The 17004-nt window shown below is 40.3% G+C and overlaps 1 protein-coding gene across 1 annotated transcript; it reads right to left on the bottom strand.

Moving 5' to 3' along the window:
- Positions 1-2827: 2827 nt before the first annotated feature.
- LOC121396401 lies at positions 2828-15399 on the bottom strand. Its single transcript, XM_041571276.1, has 6 exons — positions 15199-15399; positions 12137-12298; positions 10410-10596; positions 6372-6520; positions 3814-3920; positions 2828-2936 (listed from the first exon to the last, which is right to left on the bottom strand). Exons 1-6 carry the CDS (start codon positions 15274-15276, stop codon positions 2828-2830), a joined length of 792 nt encoding a protein of 263 aa, XP_041427210.1. The 5' UTR covers positions 15277-15399.
- Between the last annotated feature and the right edge of the window lie 1605 nt (positions 15400-17004).

Below are 17004 nucleotides of genomic sequence, written 5' to 3'. Positions count from 1 at the left end.
CAAATTAGGGGAACTGGTAAAGGACAGGAGGAAATGATTAAATGTATCTGTGCACAAAATAATTAAGGCTGTTGGTGTATCTTATATTTTTGCATTAAAGTAAACTTTCCTTTTATTTATACACCTGTTTGTTGGATATTTGAGTGCATGCTGCTGTTTTTTGGGAATGTCTATATGCCTCCACCACCAGCCCCTCATAAAACAGCAATGCCAAGTGCAGGTGTCTGTGCTACTTTTGGAGCACAGAGACCTGCTGTAATCTTTTAAAGAGCAAGGAGGGGCAAAAAGTGCAGAAAACACAGACTGGCCTGTATTTTTGAACTTTGTCCCTAGCTATACACTTACTAAATGACCCCCCCACCACTAGGGTCCATGATGAGCTCTATAGCAATACATCCTAGTTTTCTGGTAACAATTATACTGCATATATGTCTCACTAGATATGCCTCACTATGCATTAGCTGCAATTTTAAAAAACAAAACTGTCTTTTCAGTGTCAGATTTATTGTCAATTACCAGTGGCGTAACTAGATGTTGCTGGGCCCCACAGCAAATTATTTTAGGGCCCCCAACATATCCAGTGTTTGTCCTGTTTTACCAATATATGTTCAAATGCTCATCAATGAGAGCCTCATTGGGCTCCCTGTACCTCCTGGGCCCCCTGCAGCCGCAGGGTCTGCTTCCTCTGTAGTTACGCCCCTGTCAATTACTGTATTACCTGTAGAAGTCCTGTGCTATAGGCATCAGGGGAAAACATTGAACAACCATGTTTAATTATCAGTTTCTTTAAACAGAAGTTGTAATGATACTTTCCAGCGATATATTTCAACCTCCTGTTCTACACTTAGAATGTATAGATGTAAATGCGCTTTATTTAAAAACTAGGTGCCCCTCGCCTAGTAGTGCCCAGCACCAGTTGTCAATGCCCAGCAGTCCCCACCCATATTTGCTGCTCACTGTGAAGTGACTGTATAGAGATCAGAACCAAGACACCAACACAATAGCAATATATAGTAATTGCTTAAAAGGAACCCTGTTGGGGGTCCATATATGCTACTTCTAAGAAGCTTCTCAGTCCTATGGGTAAGGGCACAAGATACGATTCGGGGAGATTTAGTTGCCTGGCGACAAAGCGCCTCTTATTCCGGCGACTTATCTCCCCGAAAAGTCTTCCCTCTGGCTAGAATCTAAATTGCTGGCGGGATGGCACTCAGAGAGCTTTCCGCTTGACGCAACTTCGGGCGACTTTTGAAATCAAAGCGCTCCGAGTGCCATCCTTCCCGGTGATTTTGACTCTAGCCGGCAGGAAGGTTTTTCAGGGAGATATACTAATATGTAATTCTTTCCTATCATTAGATGCACAGCATGAATGAAACAGACCAGTGGCATAGCCTAAACTGTCCCATTGTTCCATTCAGGAGTGTTGGAGACTGTGAAAATTTACTATACATGTTTGAACTGAAATATCCTGACATTGAAAACAAAACAGGCAATAAATACCAAGTTCTACATCAGTTTGCAGAATAAATAGCCCTGGGAATTCCAAATCAACACATCTTTGTACACTTGCATTGCTCATTTTATAGTGTAAAATTTTTACATTTCCATCTAATAGAGCAGCTTCCACACGTTTTCCATTTTTCTTAGCATCCTGTTTTTGTCTTTTCTCCACATCCTCTTGCTTTTCTTCTTCTTCTTCCTCTTCCACACCTTCACATATCATCATCTTTTCTAAAGACAATTAAATTGTATGGTTTATGGCTTGAACACAGAAAAATATAGACAGCCATCACAATAATGACATTTTTTTCAATTTGCCTCCATCCAAATAGCACTATCATTTAGTCAAGGAAGTATTCAAATAATAAGTATATGTTCAAAAATGTAAATTTGCCAATGGGGACTCTGGAGAAAAGGAACACCATACACACCAATGGCGACTATGAGATGCTTTCTTCTAAACTGATTGCTTAGTAGGGCTGTTTAATTACATTACAGTCTTTTCACCGGGGTATCAAAAATATTTAACTTCATCAGGGTGACAAATCTTATTAAAAAATCCTTTTCCTTGATATTGCAGGGGAATAGTTATGTTGGAATAGTTTTGTGCTATTTCTAAGTACAGCGAATGAGAAAACCTTGAGCTGTAGTTTATTTCACTGCTATGAAAAGATCTACAACCTGGTTCATCTGACCACATTACCTGTGTAGTGACAGCAATCGTATGAAAGTTATGTCGGACAAATAGAAGTGACAGTCACCCATTGATATCATCAGATAGGTAATACATGCAGAGATATTATCGTAGCGGACAGAAACCTTCGAACCTGTCCTAAACATCATGAAAAATGTCGGGACGATCCACACACAGTCAGAAAATCGTCCGAAATTCAATTTGTACTAATTTATCTTTCCATCTATTGCCAGCTTAAAATTGATGAATGAATAATAATACAACAATGCCTCCTTCCACAATTTCTGTTGACAATCGGAGATCTCCATCATATAATGTGCTTTACATTCAGAGAGAACAGTGGCGGGTATTGATTTCCAGCCGTGTGATAAAGCACCCCAGTGTGTCAGGGCCCTTAATGTCTGTGTACAACTAAAGAAAGATATAAATATCCAGTTCAGATTAAAATCTTCTAACGCCAATGGAATCCTGTGACACATTCATCCTTTCATTAATCACATAATTCTCAAGTCATTGTAAAAGAGAGATCACCCTTGTGAATCACACAACTAATCTCTATTTGCCTAATCAATAAGATTATAAATCACCAATGTTGCCATCAGTCATTAGTACAAACGAGGGCTGTTTACCTGCTTAAGAGAAAATTGCTAGACCACATAGATTCCCTCCTCTTGTATTCGGTCCAAGAACAATCATTGAGTTCCTTTCTTTTCTTTTCAAATCGCATTGTACAAGATCAGGCCTGAGGAAGATAATTGCAAAAATAATACAACTGTTCTTGGCTTCAAGCACAGACTTTTAGGCTAGTCTGCTGCTAAACTTTATCAGCATTAGGCAATTAAATATTTTGCACATGAATGTTACTTTCAACATGGATTAAAAAAGGTCTAATTAAGAGGCATATAAAAGTTGAATCAAGGTTTAGGAAATGCAGTCAACAATTTTTAGTTTGGGGTTTTGGCCACTTATAACAAGAAGAAAGCTACACTATTTATTTTGGAATAAAAATTACCTTTTAGATATTTTAATTAAAAAAATAATTCTTGAATAAGTAAATATTTTTATCTTTATTTATTTCAGTTTCAAACATTCAAAACAAGATACTGCACACCATATTTACTAGCAAGAAAGAAATGCAATTGTTATGTATTGTGAAAAAAACTGATTTATAAAAGCAGTGCACTTTTCTTGTCACACTTTATAGATAGAGAAGTAGTGAAATACAGGGTGCAAAGTTTACTTCCTCAGTTCAATCGCAGTTCAATCAGCCCTTAGCAGCCAATTAACATTCAGCGCTGGTCTACAGCTTCAAAGCAAACATCTAATTGGTGGTTAACACGTTTTGCATGATATTACATTCTCCAGAATACCTCAGTATACTTGTAGTTAACTATAGTTGTCTCTAATGCACACTATTGATTTAGATGAGTATTACGTGGCATGAGCTCCAGCTTTCAAAACTTCTACCCCTCCAAACCACCTATATCTCATATATCTCCTGGGTTGGGGTGGGATGGGGGTGACAGAAGATACTGGCCTCTGGGCACAGTCAGAAGAAATCTGGCCCAACTCCAAAAAAAATGCATTGTCCCAAAAGTGGGAACTAAAGAATATTATACCTGTAGAGCTGAGGGCATGAACTTTTCAAAGATGCAGACATTCCCAACTTATTTCTGGTCTTTGTTTTCTTCAGAAGTTCCCTGACAATTCCGAATGGATGATCAAACTACAGAACATAAAAGGTAAAATTACTAGTTGTATTATGTATATAGTTTACAGTACTATATGGCACAGAATGTAGAACAATAATTGCTTATCAAATTTGCCCAGTATAGGAGACAGTATATTCATCTCAACTCATTAGCTCAGTGCTGCACATAGTAAAAAGACACCACACTCTACTACATAACTTCTAGTAGAATGGCATCTCACTTGCTAGCTGTATGTACAGTATGCGACAGATATTACAATGACATCCTACCATGTAGCAGTACATGTGTGGCAGATATTAGAATCTTAGTTTTAACTAATTTGTTTTTGGACATTATTTTAAACTATTTATTATAAGATAAGTTTTAACTGATACACATAAACTTTCGGATCAAATAGATGGGAAGGTGCGGTTATATGGGTCATCTTTCTCCTCTATATGTGATCACTTTACTGGACCCTGCACACCATCTTCTGTTTCTCCAATTGATGGATGGTGCTCCCATTTCTCTTTTTCCTACAGATATTAGGTGGACCCCGCTGCCCACTAGACCACATAGAGTCCTTACACAAAGATATTGCTGGACTATACCTTCATTTAATACCTTGATTCTTTGTTGAAGAAGTGACCCAAGGTAAATGATGAAGGCCCTACAGACTTGTTTAACCTAAAAGAAACTTTGATCCATCGCTACATTAGACTAAAAGGAACCCTATACCCCCAAAAATGAATATTTAAGCAACAGATAGTTTACATCATATTAAGTGGCATATTAAAGAATCTTACCAAACTGAAATATATATATATATATTGCCCTTTTACATCTCTTCCCTTGAGCCCCCATTTTATGATATTCTTTGTGCTGCCTCAGAGATCACCTGACCAGAAATACTACAACCCTGACTGTAACAGGAAGAAGTGTGGGAATAAAAGACAGAACTTTGTCCAGTTATTGGCTCATGTGACCTAACTTGTATGGTTTGTTTGTGTGCACCATGAATCGTAGGATCCCGGGGGGGGCATATTTCTTAAAATGGCAATTTTCTATTTAGAAATACCCAATAGCACATACTACTAATAAATTATATTATTATGAAAATGGTTTATTTACATGAAGCAGGGTTTTACATATGAGTTGTTGACAAATCGGCTCTTCTACGGGTGACTAATCGCAGGCGTGGTGGCACTCAGAGTGCTTCGTCTTCCGAATTTTCCCTGAAGTTTGCTTGTTAAGCATTTCTGGGAGATTAGTCGCCCGAAGAAGAGCCGGGCAACTAAATCTCCCCAAATCTTAGCATGTGTCACCACCCTTAGTGACATTTAACTTGTGACCTTGTGCAAATCCTTTTTTATCTCATTAAGGCCCCTTACAGAATTTTCTCAGGATCAAATAAAAAAACAGGACAATCACCTACTGTATTAGGTGTTCTGTGTTCAGAACAAAAATGTTTTAATGAAGGCCTAGTTTGGACTAATAACCTTTTCAAAGTTGTCCTAATATCTGCCAAAACCTCTAGCTGTGCAGCCACAAATGAATCCCAGTTAGTTATGGAGACCATCAGAGATATCCTGCTTCACAGTCTGTTTTTCCAGGTGTGAGGGCAGTGTGATGTCACCATGTGACTATTTCAAAATTAATTGGTTTGTAATTTTTGTAGCCAAATAATGAGAGCAAAACATAACATTTTCTGTCTAAACATAATATTTAATTACATAAAACCACAAATCTCTGAAGAACCCTAATAAAATGTTCAACAAACAATAATGATATATTCCCATAGTAGGGGTTATACCCAGTTCCATAGATATAAAACTTTTGTCTTAGCAGTCTCAGTTGAGCCAGTGGGGTATATTTATCAAAGAGTGAAGTTAATAGTGAAGTTCCGCCACTAGAGTGAAATTCCGCCACTCTCCATTCATTTCAATGGGATTTTTATAGGCATATTTTTCAAAGGGCGAACTTTCACTTTCACCCATTGATAAATATGCCTTTCAAAATCCCATAGAAATGAATTGAGAGCTGCGGAATTTCACTCTAGTGGCGGAACTTCACTCTTTGATAAATTTACCCCATGCCTAGACCAGTGCTGTTTTGTAGGTAGTTGGTGCTTTGGATTGTTTAAGGGGTTTCTTGTTCCGGAGCTGCCTTGCAATTGCTCAAGGAGCCCTTATTTAAAAAATGTTATGGTTCAAGTGCCAGAGGTTCCATCTATGCAACCTGTACCATGTTATAGAAGTAGACACCAGTAATATCAGGTAGATATAAAGAAATGTATAGTACATGATTGCAAGCTCTTGTGGATATTTATTCTGTAACCCATGTTTGTGTAATTATTGAAACACCCACTTTGGCATATAAATAATTTATGATGAAGATGATGGCAATAAACATGGTGTGTCATGACCTCCATCTTCCTAAGTTGCCATGAAGCCAACAAAAATACTCAGCATATGCATTTTCTTTACCTTTCTAGTTTCCTGCTCTGGCAAAGCATAACAGTATGTCTTGTCCCACAATTTCTGAAAATCTCTTTCATCAAATTTCACTTTGTTGGCTGACTTCCTAAACCCGAGCAACGAAGGGCTTCTTCTTTCATTCATCTGCACATTCGATGCTGTAGCAAGAAATTCTCAAATTAGTAAAACATAATTAAGTGAAGCGCTGGCATTGCTAGAGATACAAATTAATAAGTATAATGATTAAGCAGGCTTTGAAAAGTGCAGAGTATGTTATGAAGAAGAAAATTAATTTTAGGTTAAAAAAGCCATATTATTCTAAAGTTTGCACTTTGCTGTTATAAGAGATCCATTAGGGGCCAATTACAATGTCTGCCATGCAGTTTGCCATGTTTATACACTTTGCACCTGCCTTCCATGTTAGATGAATGATCTCTGTGCAGTGTTGTGAAGCATCTACCCCCATGTAGACAACTCATTGCCCGTCCTATAACTTGTTAGGGAGTACAGACTGGTTCAAACTGACTTAGGACCCTGTACCTACAGGTTTGTCTTAGGACAAACAAATTAATTTGTATCTGCCCTTATTTTGCAAGCTGCTGCTTGCTCAAGGGCTGATCTGGAAACCCGAAAGCTCCAAAATACAGAAAGGCCATTTCCCATAAGCAAATACTTTTTAATGATTTACCCGTTTCTCTCTGCAATAATAAAACAATACCTTGTAATAAGCTGAATGAATCCATTGGTTGCAAAACAATCCTATTGGATATATTGAGTATTTGAATGTTTTTAGTAGTTCAAAGATAACTGTTATTTATTTTAGGGAAAACCCCCTTATCTGGATAACCCAGGTCCCAAGCATTAGGCATAATAAATAAATACCACACCTTGAACTACTGTCTTCGCGGAAGCAATTGTGCATAAACATGATCAAATTATATCAATGCATGCATTAAAACAGTTTCTGAATAAAGAGTTTAGCCCACTTATGTTTCCTTTTTTGTCATTAAGATTGACAACTCTGGCCAGAGAATGCAGTGAAAATTTGTTACTTTGTACATTTTATTGTTGCTTAATTATTGTGCTTAAGACAAGCAATTTTATTGGCTATAGAAATGTGCTAGTGTAAACCCATCTTAAGGTGGCCATACACTATAAAGGTGGCCATACATGGAGAGATCCCGCTTGTTTGGCGATGTCGCCAAACGAGCGGATCTCCCTCCGATATGCCCACCTTGAGGTGGGCAATATCGGGCTGATCCGATCGTGGGCCCTAGGGCCCAACGATCGGATCCTAACAATACCCAAACGGGCGGTCGGATCGCGGGACCGCATCAACGAATAGATGCGGCCGCGATCCAACGGGATTTTCTGTCCCATCCGATCGAGATCTGGCCGACTTTCGGCCAGATCTCGATCGGTGAAGCCCGTCGGGGGCCCCATACACGGACCAATGAGCTGTCGACACGGTCTGTTGGCAGCTTTTATCGGCCACCTTAAGATCCGCTCGTAGGAAAACTAGTGGATCTTTTCCCCGATATGCCACTAACAGCAGGGCTATATCGGCCCTATGGCCAGGGCCGGACTGGGAGTAAAAAGCAGCCCGGGCAAAAAAAATCAAAGCAGCCCACATGTAAACACACAATGGTTTTGTACTCATTCACACATATATTGGGGTAAAACTGCAAAAATTATGTGCATAAAGAGCTGCCTTTCTCACTTAACTGTACTTAATGTAAAATATTACAGTCATTAACTAACTATTATTATTACATTATAGTACAGTAACATATTTTTTACTGGCACCACACAAATCTAATGTGTCCTTATTAACCATTTTGTTGATTTGCCATTTATTGACAAGGAGTCACCATCTCTCCCTACTATACCTGCTATCCCACAGTCACACTCCCTTCCCAGAGACTATTATCCACTGTTACTATAGGCACCATCTCTCCCTACTATACCTGCTATCCCACAGTCACACTCCCTTCCCAGAGACTATTATCCCACTGTTACTATAGGCACCATCTCTCCCTACTATACCTTCCCAGAGACTATTATCCACTGTTACTATATGGCACCATCTCTCCCTACTATACCTGCTATCCCACAGTCACACTCCCTTCCCAGAGACTATTATCCCACTGTTACTATAGGCACCATCTCTCCCTACTATACCTTCCCAGAGACTATTATCCCACTGTTATTATAGGCACCATCTCTCCCTACTATACCTTCACAGAGACTATTATCCCACTGTTACTATAGGCACCATCTCTCCCTACTAAAATATTCAGAAGGCTTGGGACTTGTGGTTTTCTAGATAACAGATCTTTCTGTAATTTGGATCATCATACATAAAGTCTACTAGAAAATGTTACTGGCTCTTTAAATTTGGGGGGCCCCGCCAAAGTTGCCCCAATTGGGCCCCCGCAGTTGGTAAGACCGGCCCTGACTGGTCCTTTAACTGTAAACAATAGCAATTTGTTGTTTTCCGGTGTGCCTCTTTTAAAAACTTTCTAAAACGTTTATGCTTGTATATTGTGCATTTTGACCATTCAGTTGGATGAATATGACAGATCATGCAGCATGTCAGTCAATAAGATCCTTGCACAGCATGCAGTCCTATTCTCTTTTAGGCTGGCAAATACCCAGTGCATACAACAATGGAGATCATCAACTTCATTTTGAATCAATCATCTGCCAAAAAGCAACACACACACAACACATATATATATATATATATATATATATATATATATATATATATATATATATATATATATATATATATATATATATATATATATATATATATATATATATATATTAGTATAAGCAGGTAACATTAATAACCAGACCACATTTTTTATTTTTGTTCATCATGGCCCAGCTTATACTATTCCTAACGTGCAAATTGTTGGAACTGCAATGTGTGACATTTTTCCATCTGATTGCTGATTCAAGCTAACTAATTGAGTCTGTTCCTGAAATCAATCTTCCCTTTTCATCACCATGGAATAAAACTGCTTTTAAACATGAACTTATTGACAGTGAGTTTGATATTTTGCTTGTTTACATGTGATATAAAGCTAGGTAAATTATGTAATATAATGGCATCAAATGTGACATTCGTGGCATAAAATAAAACATTATCCTTTGACTTTTCAGTGACTGTGTAATGCAGTGAAACAGACCTTTCTGCTGTGCTGTCTCTTGTTGTACTTCTCCTAATAATCAGCTCTCTGCTGGCAGGCTGCAAACAGCAGACCATTTCTAATTGATGCTCACTCTACAATCCACTGATCATGTCTGCTGTCTGCAGCCTGCAGACTTGCCAGCAGAGAGCGGATTATTAGGAGAAATACAACAGGAGACAGCGCGGCTGCAGAGAGGTCTGTTTTACTGCTCACACAGTCAGGGAAAAGGGCGAGGGAAGGGGACTTGCACGGGCAGTTGACTCCCGGACAGAGCGGCCCACTTAATAAGAAACAGAGCGGCCCCTCGGGCAATTGCCCGTATTGGCACATTGTCAGTCCGGGCCTGCCTATGGCCAAACGATTGGATTACGACGAGCACAATGGGTTTAGAAGGGTCGGTCGAGAGAAAAAAATCAAACCTTCCCGAACGATATTGTGTCCAGATATCGATTGGAAAGACCCGTCGGAATCCTCCATACACGGACAGATTAGCTGTCAAATTGGTCTAAACTACCGATATCTGCAGCATTATCTGCCTGTGTATGGCCACCTTTAGTCAGTGTCCCTTTTGATCTGTTCCAGATTGTTTCATCTGAAGCAGGGCCCTTGACTGTATAAACAGCTCCATAAGAACTAATGACACCTTTTCTTTGCAATTTGTGTTTGCAAATAAGTCGCGTTGGACAACAGACGCTTGTTTAAGTAAACTCAATACCTGAATGAGTTGGCATCTGCTGTGGCCTATGGCATACACTCTGTTCATCCAGTAACATGTCTTAACTTCTATTGTTCTTCAGTATTTTATTAAGATTTGTAAAAACAGAAGTGTTGATAAGACGCCAACCTTTGTAGCCAAACTTCTCTGAGTTGACACCGGTTTCTGGGATCATGAAAAGGTCAGAGTTATTTCCACTTTGTACAAACATACTGTGTGGCCGGTTCCTTCTCAAGGGAACTTGTTTCTTCATCTCTTGGTGGGAACTGAGGAAAACATCGGCTGCTCCACAGCAGCAGTGCTGTACAACATACTCCTACAAGAGGGGAGAGAGGAGCAATGTAACCTGTAATATCTCTCTTCTGTTCACTACTGTGATATCATGCTCACGTTTCTGAGATTCCAAAGTTAAGCTCCTTCCAATGGATTTCTTGTTCATATTAACCTACATATGCCTTTTGGGGGGATAGTGGGCTATTGATTGGTTATTTGACAGCCTACGTACCTTTGGAATAGGTCTGAGTTCGAGTTGCAATGCGTTATTTTAAAGATTTATTAGCTTTTACCCTGTTTGCATGTTACATTATTACAGAACTGACACAGCTTGGGGCTCTTAGATCTATAAAATTGTAAACACCTGTAAAAATGTCACATTAATGCCAACAACTGGTGTGCATTTCTTGCTATTACTCTTATATCCATATTAGTCATATTTATTAAAACAAGAACAAGAAGAAGACTTTTGAAATTCCTTTCCCATGTCTAAAAAGCTAAACCAATTCTGTAATTCTCTAAAACAGGAAACAGATTTATAAAGTTCACATTTACAAAGCAAAACTATTTTATAGCTAATGGTCAGTGATTTATAGCTGCGTAAAACTAAAGAAAAGAATGCTCCAGACCCACCTTCCACCATATGTCCTCCCTCACAAATCCTCTATATTTTGTATGCCATGATCTTCCAGGTGCTCAGCCACCGGTGCCCCAACCATATCCAACATTTCTTATTCACAAACATGGCGGCTGACCGTTTAAATAAAAGCAGTCGTTTATTGCAGCAGGACTGGCGCGTTTCAGGCATGTTTCGGACTTACTGCCTTAAACATAGGCTACTTAATCATGATCCTATGATTAAGGGCATAAAATGCATTAGGCCTTGTTGTCCAGCAACCTTCTACAATAAACTACTAATTTATAGTTGGCCACATAAGATTCAGCTAATTGACTAATGGCACTTTCCCCCTTTTTTTTTACTGTAAGTGGATTGGCCAAAATCATACATAAACTTGTTAGAGTTTGATAACGAGTTTGATGTGGTGGTCAGGCCCCTCACCCCACTTTCAGGTCTCTCTTATAGATCCGCGCGACCCACCCTGCCGATGATGTAACAAAAGGGGCGGGCGAGAGGCGTGCATGTATAAAAACTCAACCCGGAAGTCGGAAACCGGCATTTGGAAGGTCCCGGAAAGGAGCGTGTGAGGTCGGCCCGAACCTGCCCGACCTGTGGGTGCTGCTGGTATAAGCCCAGCCCGCACATCACTAAGTTACATTTAAATGGTAGCAGCAACAATCTAATTTTAGTTTCCAAACAAGTCTGTTCTTGTATCTCTGAAGTATTATGTATCACTGGAAGCAAATTTTTATGTTTTGAATACATTAGCTGAAGGGCAAGAGTGACAAAGATTGTGCACCACATTTGTCCCCAGGCCTCACATGACCCTCATGTCACACCATTACATTTCTGATCTCCAGCAGTCCTATTGCTCAATTTCTCCCTCAAGGAATCCAGTTAGAAAGACATTTTCAAAAAATTCTACACTTTGGTAACGTCTAAAAGTTGTATAACATGATCTTACCTCTTTCATCTGTTTCATTCTGTCCTCTTTTTGCAAGGCAAAGACTTGCCTTTGCAGCTTGAGGTTGTGTTCCTGGAGCTGCCCAATTTTTTCTATGAGCTGACAGATGTGTTCCAAGTATCCAAGGCCCGAGCCAAGAGCTTTTGATGCTCCTTGATTTACCTGTAACAGACAGATAATTAAAATTATATTTCTACAGTGTAATATATCAAGCTTATTAGGAGTTTAACAGTTTCTTGCATGTATGTGCATGTTTTAGCATAGGGGCATCATGGCGATCCAGCGCTACTCTGGCTATTGCTAATAAGCTCCACTCTTAGATTCGTATCATGAGCAATAAGTATATTTTAAAATTGCATCAGTGGTCTAAATATAGGGGAGCAAACCCACATTTCTGTTCAGCCAGTGATTTTCCCATGCAGTGGTCTGATGTAGTACACATTAAGACAGTGCTGGGCAATGCCGGCCTGGCGCCCCAGGCAACCTGGTTGGGCACGTAGAGCCCCGCCTCCCATGCAGCCGCGCACGAAACAACAATGCACATGTGCTGCTGTGTGCAAACTAGGACACGCTGGTGGGTGAAAAACAAGTGCAGACGGGCCTGCATTAGCACGCTTTGACATCAGAGAGCTGCACCCACTTAACCTTTTTCAGTGGCGGACAAAGGGTATGCTGCTTATGAAGAACCTGGAACCCCCCAAGCTTTGCAACCTAGGCACATGCCTCTTCTGTCTACCCCTAGTTCCGGCCCTGCATTAAGAGGACAGATTCAAATAATATAATATAAAATAATAATATAGTTATGATAAATATGTCCTATGGATCAGGACAAAAAACCACACACACACACAAGGTGGGCTGTATTCAACTTGGAGGCCATGGTTTGGACAGCCCTATAGTAGAATGTTAAGTAGTAAAAGCTAATAACCTTGAGTATCCCCATCAGGAACACTAAAGAGACCAGTACTTTTTTCTACTAACAAGTACCTAGTAATGCTTAGTTAAATTTACATGCTTATTCCAAATACAAGTGAGTACATGTCCACACATGTATAATTTATCTCAGGGCTATTAGAACACGAAAAATATTGAAAAAAAGACAGGAAGTGATTTCTCTTTAAAGCAAGTGCAGAAGTTAGCAGCTTCAGTGACTCAGCTGAGTGACCTCTACCAGCATTTGTTCATCCCTTCCATCTGTGGAAGAACTCAAGTTCATCTTGTAGACTAACCTTCCATGAGCTGCCTCTTCCTGCTCAGTGAACTCTTTATAAAAATAAATAGAGGGCGTTGTGCAGAGCACATCATGGTTATTCTTTTTGGTGGTGTTTATCTCTCTGTACAAAAGCAGGAAGCAACCCCAGCGCTTTCCCATAATGAGTATGATACAAAGGAAATGCCAGAATGCCGATTTTCCTTTCTGTTCCTTACAGGCTGGCCAGCGAAAAGATCACATTTCCAACAACAATACCTCATACCGAGCACAATAACTGCCTGGGATATACACTGTACTGTACCTGGAAGCGTTACATGGGTTCCTGCCTTTGATCCAGAAAATCAATAAATTCTAAATTTATCCCAGAACATCACAATAACTTGACTTTAGCTCTAAAATTGTTATATGTCTGGTTATTAGCCTATTCTGCAACACAGTGACTTACATGAATTCTTTTGGAGTAGGGGTTGTTTCTATGGACAGATTCCTTTACAGTTTAACTCTTAGGGCAGATTCATCAAAGTGTAACCCCCACCGACCGTGCCCGAGACCCTAGGTGCTGCTCCCCGACCTACCCCGACTGCGAGAAGAAAAAACAAGGTACAAACGCATGGAGGCACTGGTGGAGAGGGGCCCTGGACCCCCATTCCAAGGCTGATTCACTGCATAAACATTGCACAAATGCAGCAGCAGCAGAAGAAAGCAACCTATGATTCCCAGGTAAATGACATGCTTAAATGTTTCTTTGATCAACACGCACTGGTTTCCACATGTCTGCATATCCCAGTAAAATCCCATTGCCCACAACTCATGGTAATTGTTAGTGAGAATAAGTACTGTGGCTGAACACCTGGCTGCACGGCTGTTGGGTTTATATGCTGCAGGAAACATGTAAGTAACCCTCTAACAATCAGGGCTAGCAGCTGGATTGTTTCAGCCAATGGAAATCCCTGACAAAGCATACTATCTGGGGTGTAAATTTACTAAGCAGCAAAAGTTCGGCAGCGACGGCTTTGCAGCCATTGCAACACTTCGGCAGACGAAAATTTGTGCAGTCTAGTCTGATACTAGAGGCAAATGGGGATTTTGAACGTTCCCTGATGCACTGAAAATCTGACCAGCAGTCAAATCCAGACCCCAACCTCCCATCCTCCGACCTAGTGGAAGGGTTGAAAACATTGTTAGTCTACTTGTTAGTGAATAAAAAGAAATACATAAGCCACTGTAACTTTCATTTATTTTTAATTTAGCATTGAATTGACTTATCTCTTTGCTGATTGACATTTTTCTATGAGTGCTTCCAAATAAACTAAACCATATTTATAAATTGGGCTACATTCACTGTAATATCCTGTAAATGCAGAATTCTGCACGACCAGCACTATTAACGGAGGTGTTTTGAAAAGAAAAAAAATGTTCCCATGACAGTATCCTTTTAAACATCTCTGACGTATGGCTTTTGCAATGGCAATACAATATCAGAGTAGTCTAGAAAGACTTCAATGAAATCCTCTCTGTAGATTGCCCAAAATAGCCTTCTTTATAAAAGAGAGGCTAGAATGGATTGGTTTAAAGGACATCAGATTACAATTTACAAGACGATTGAGCTGCCCCCATGGGCCAGCAGTGCTGATCAGACCACAGTCCCTGCAGCCAGGAGTCCTGGGCCCATATGCAGCCAGGAGTCCTGGGTCCATCTCAGTCCCTGCAGCCAGGGTTCGAGTGCACAGTTAAGTATCAGTGCCCATCTCACTGCAAGGCTTTGTCCCAGAAACAAAACATTGTATTGAACAGCAGACACATACTCCCTCCCTTGATCCCCGCATTTTCCTCTCACAGCAGCACCTACCTTTAGCAATCCCTTCCTTGCGCAATGTTGCCTCTCTCTGACATTTAAACTTTCTGACGCCACAATTCTGTGTAACATTCAAACGCTCTGCTCCTTCCTCTGGATGGGCCGCAAAAGCTCCATATTGATACTTTGAGGAAGTCGTGACATGTAGAGGGAGGGATAGAATGATGTCATGTGGGGGCGTGTCTACACGCTGATCTCCCTCTTGACTCACCACATGACAGCCCAGCGATGGAAACAAACGAGTTGTGCGTGCGTGGGCTGGATAGTCTCTGAGCAGTAGACGCTCAGTGCTCAGATTAATTACCAGCTGAGAGGGAGGGCAGTGTTATTCCCCGTTCGTGTCATGATGAAGGGACTTGTACTGTGTGTATGTGTGCCTGAACATTACAGTGGGGAGATATTGCCCTCCAGCTGTGTTTTTTAGAACTACACATCCCAGCTGCTGTCAGTTGTTAAAGGGCCAGAGTAAAATAGTATATTATCAGTGATGCTGCTCATGTTCATCATACTTTTATGTCTGGGCAGGTCTGAATGAAGGGATTAAATTACTGGAAAACCTTTTCCCATAATCCCCCTGCACTCGCTTATCAGGACACAATGGTATAGGTATTTTCCAACTTCCATTCCACCCACTGCCATCGGTTGTTCTGAGGTAATATGAGATCTAAAAAATTAAGTAAGGTTTGCCTTTAGTTCTCCTTTGTGGAACATTGAAGGAAACACCAATGTACTGCTCCAGCCTAATTTTTCTTTACATCTTGCCCCAATTATGATAGAAAATGAGGTCAGTATATTATGTCTTTGTGGGTCTCCACATACTGTATACTTCAAAAACTTGAATTGTCTTTCTGCTCATTGATTCCAGCCAAAAAAAGCAATAACCCGTTCCCCCTATTCCTTAAGTATGTTATTCAAAGCACAGCCTGTTTGCTAGGCTACCTGGGATCCTAGCAACAAGATACCAGTTGACATCTCACAGTAGAACGCTCCAGAACAAATAGTTTAAAAACCCACAAAATATATAACACGATGACTAATTGAAAATACTCTTAAGGTGGCCATACACAGGGAGATCCCCCCGATATGCCCACATTGATGTAGCGATATCAAGCTGATCCGATCGTGGGCCCTAGGGCGGTCAGATCGTGGGACCACATCAACGAACAGATGAGGCCGTGATCGATGGGATTTTTTATCTTGCCAGATAGATATTGATCGGGGACGCCCGTCGGATGGCCCCACAGACGGGCCAATAGCCTGTAGACTCGGTCTGTCGCCAGCTTTTATAGGCCCGTGTATTTGGGCCTTTAGAATACCAATTTACAAATAGAATAAGCACTATTACCAAGGAGCTGACTGTTCTTGTATCACTGAAAACACATGATTTGTTTGATTAGCTGAATAACCAAATTCACTTCACTTTTTAAGTAAAGAGCATAATAACATTTAAAAATAATCTAAATAAAAGTAATACAAGCAGAGTGTCGCAAACTTTTCCTATCCATTATCTTTATTACAGTGTCTTGGATGAATGACCTGGGTCTGCTAAATAAATAATAATCTTTCCACAAGTATCTCAAGTGTATTGCATGCTCAGACATACACACAAAGCACAACTTAGCAAGAAATGAAGGAAATCATTCCAATGCCACTTGCTACAAGTTTGTGAGTAAAGTTGTAAACAGTGAGTCCCTTCACAGTGGTGGCGGCACGTTTTGTAGTTTAAAGTAGCTGGGGTGGGAGAAATACCATAGAGTAGACCATGTGACCCGGGTGCCCCACAACTGTGGAGTCTGCTGT

This window comes from Xenopus laevis, chromosome 7S (genome assembly GCF_017654675.1).
Source record: "Xenopus laevis strain J_2021 chromosome 7S, Xenopus_laevis_v10.1, whole genome shotgun sequence".
Lineage (NCBI taxonomy): Eukaryota > Metazoa > Chordata > Amphibia > Anura > Pipidae > Xenopus > Xenopus laevis.
The sequence above is the reverse complement of the archived record's forward strand: the minus strand, read 5'-3'. Positions and strand labels throughout refer to the sequence as shown.

What these genes read in the sequence shown, in the direction of transcription:
- LOC121396401 (XM_041571276.1), bottom strand. Translation starts at nt 15,276, where the DNA reads ATGTTACACAGAATTGTGGCGTCAGAAAGTTTAAATGTCAGAGAGAGG. An exon ending in AGAGAAGTTTGGCTACAAAG is followed by an intron (nt 6,521 to 10,409) that starts GTTGGCGTCTTA and finishes TTCTTGCTACAG; the next exon opens with CATCGAATGTGCAGATGAAT. An exon ending in CAGAGCAGGAAACTAGAAAG is followed by an intron (nt 3,921 to 6,371) that starts GTAAAGAAAATG and finishes TATGTTCTGTAG; the next exon opens with TTTGATCATCCATTCGGAAT.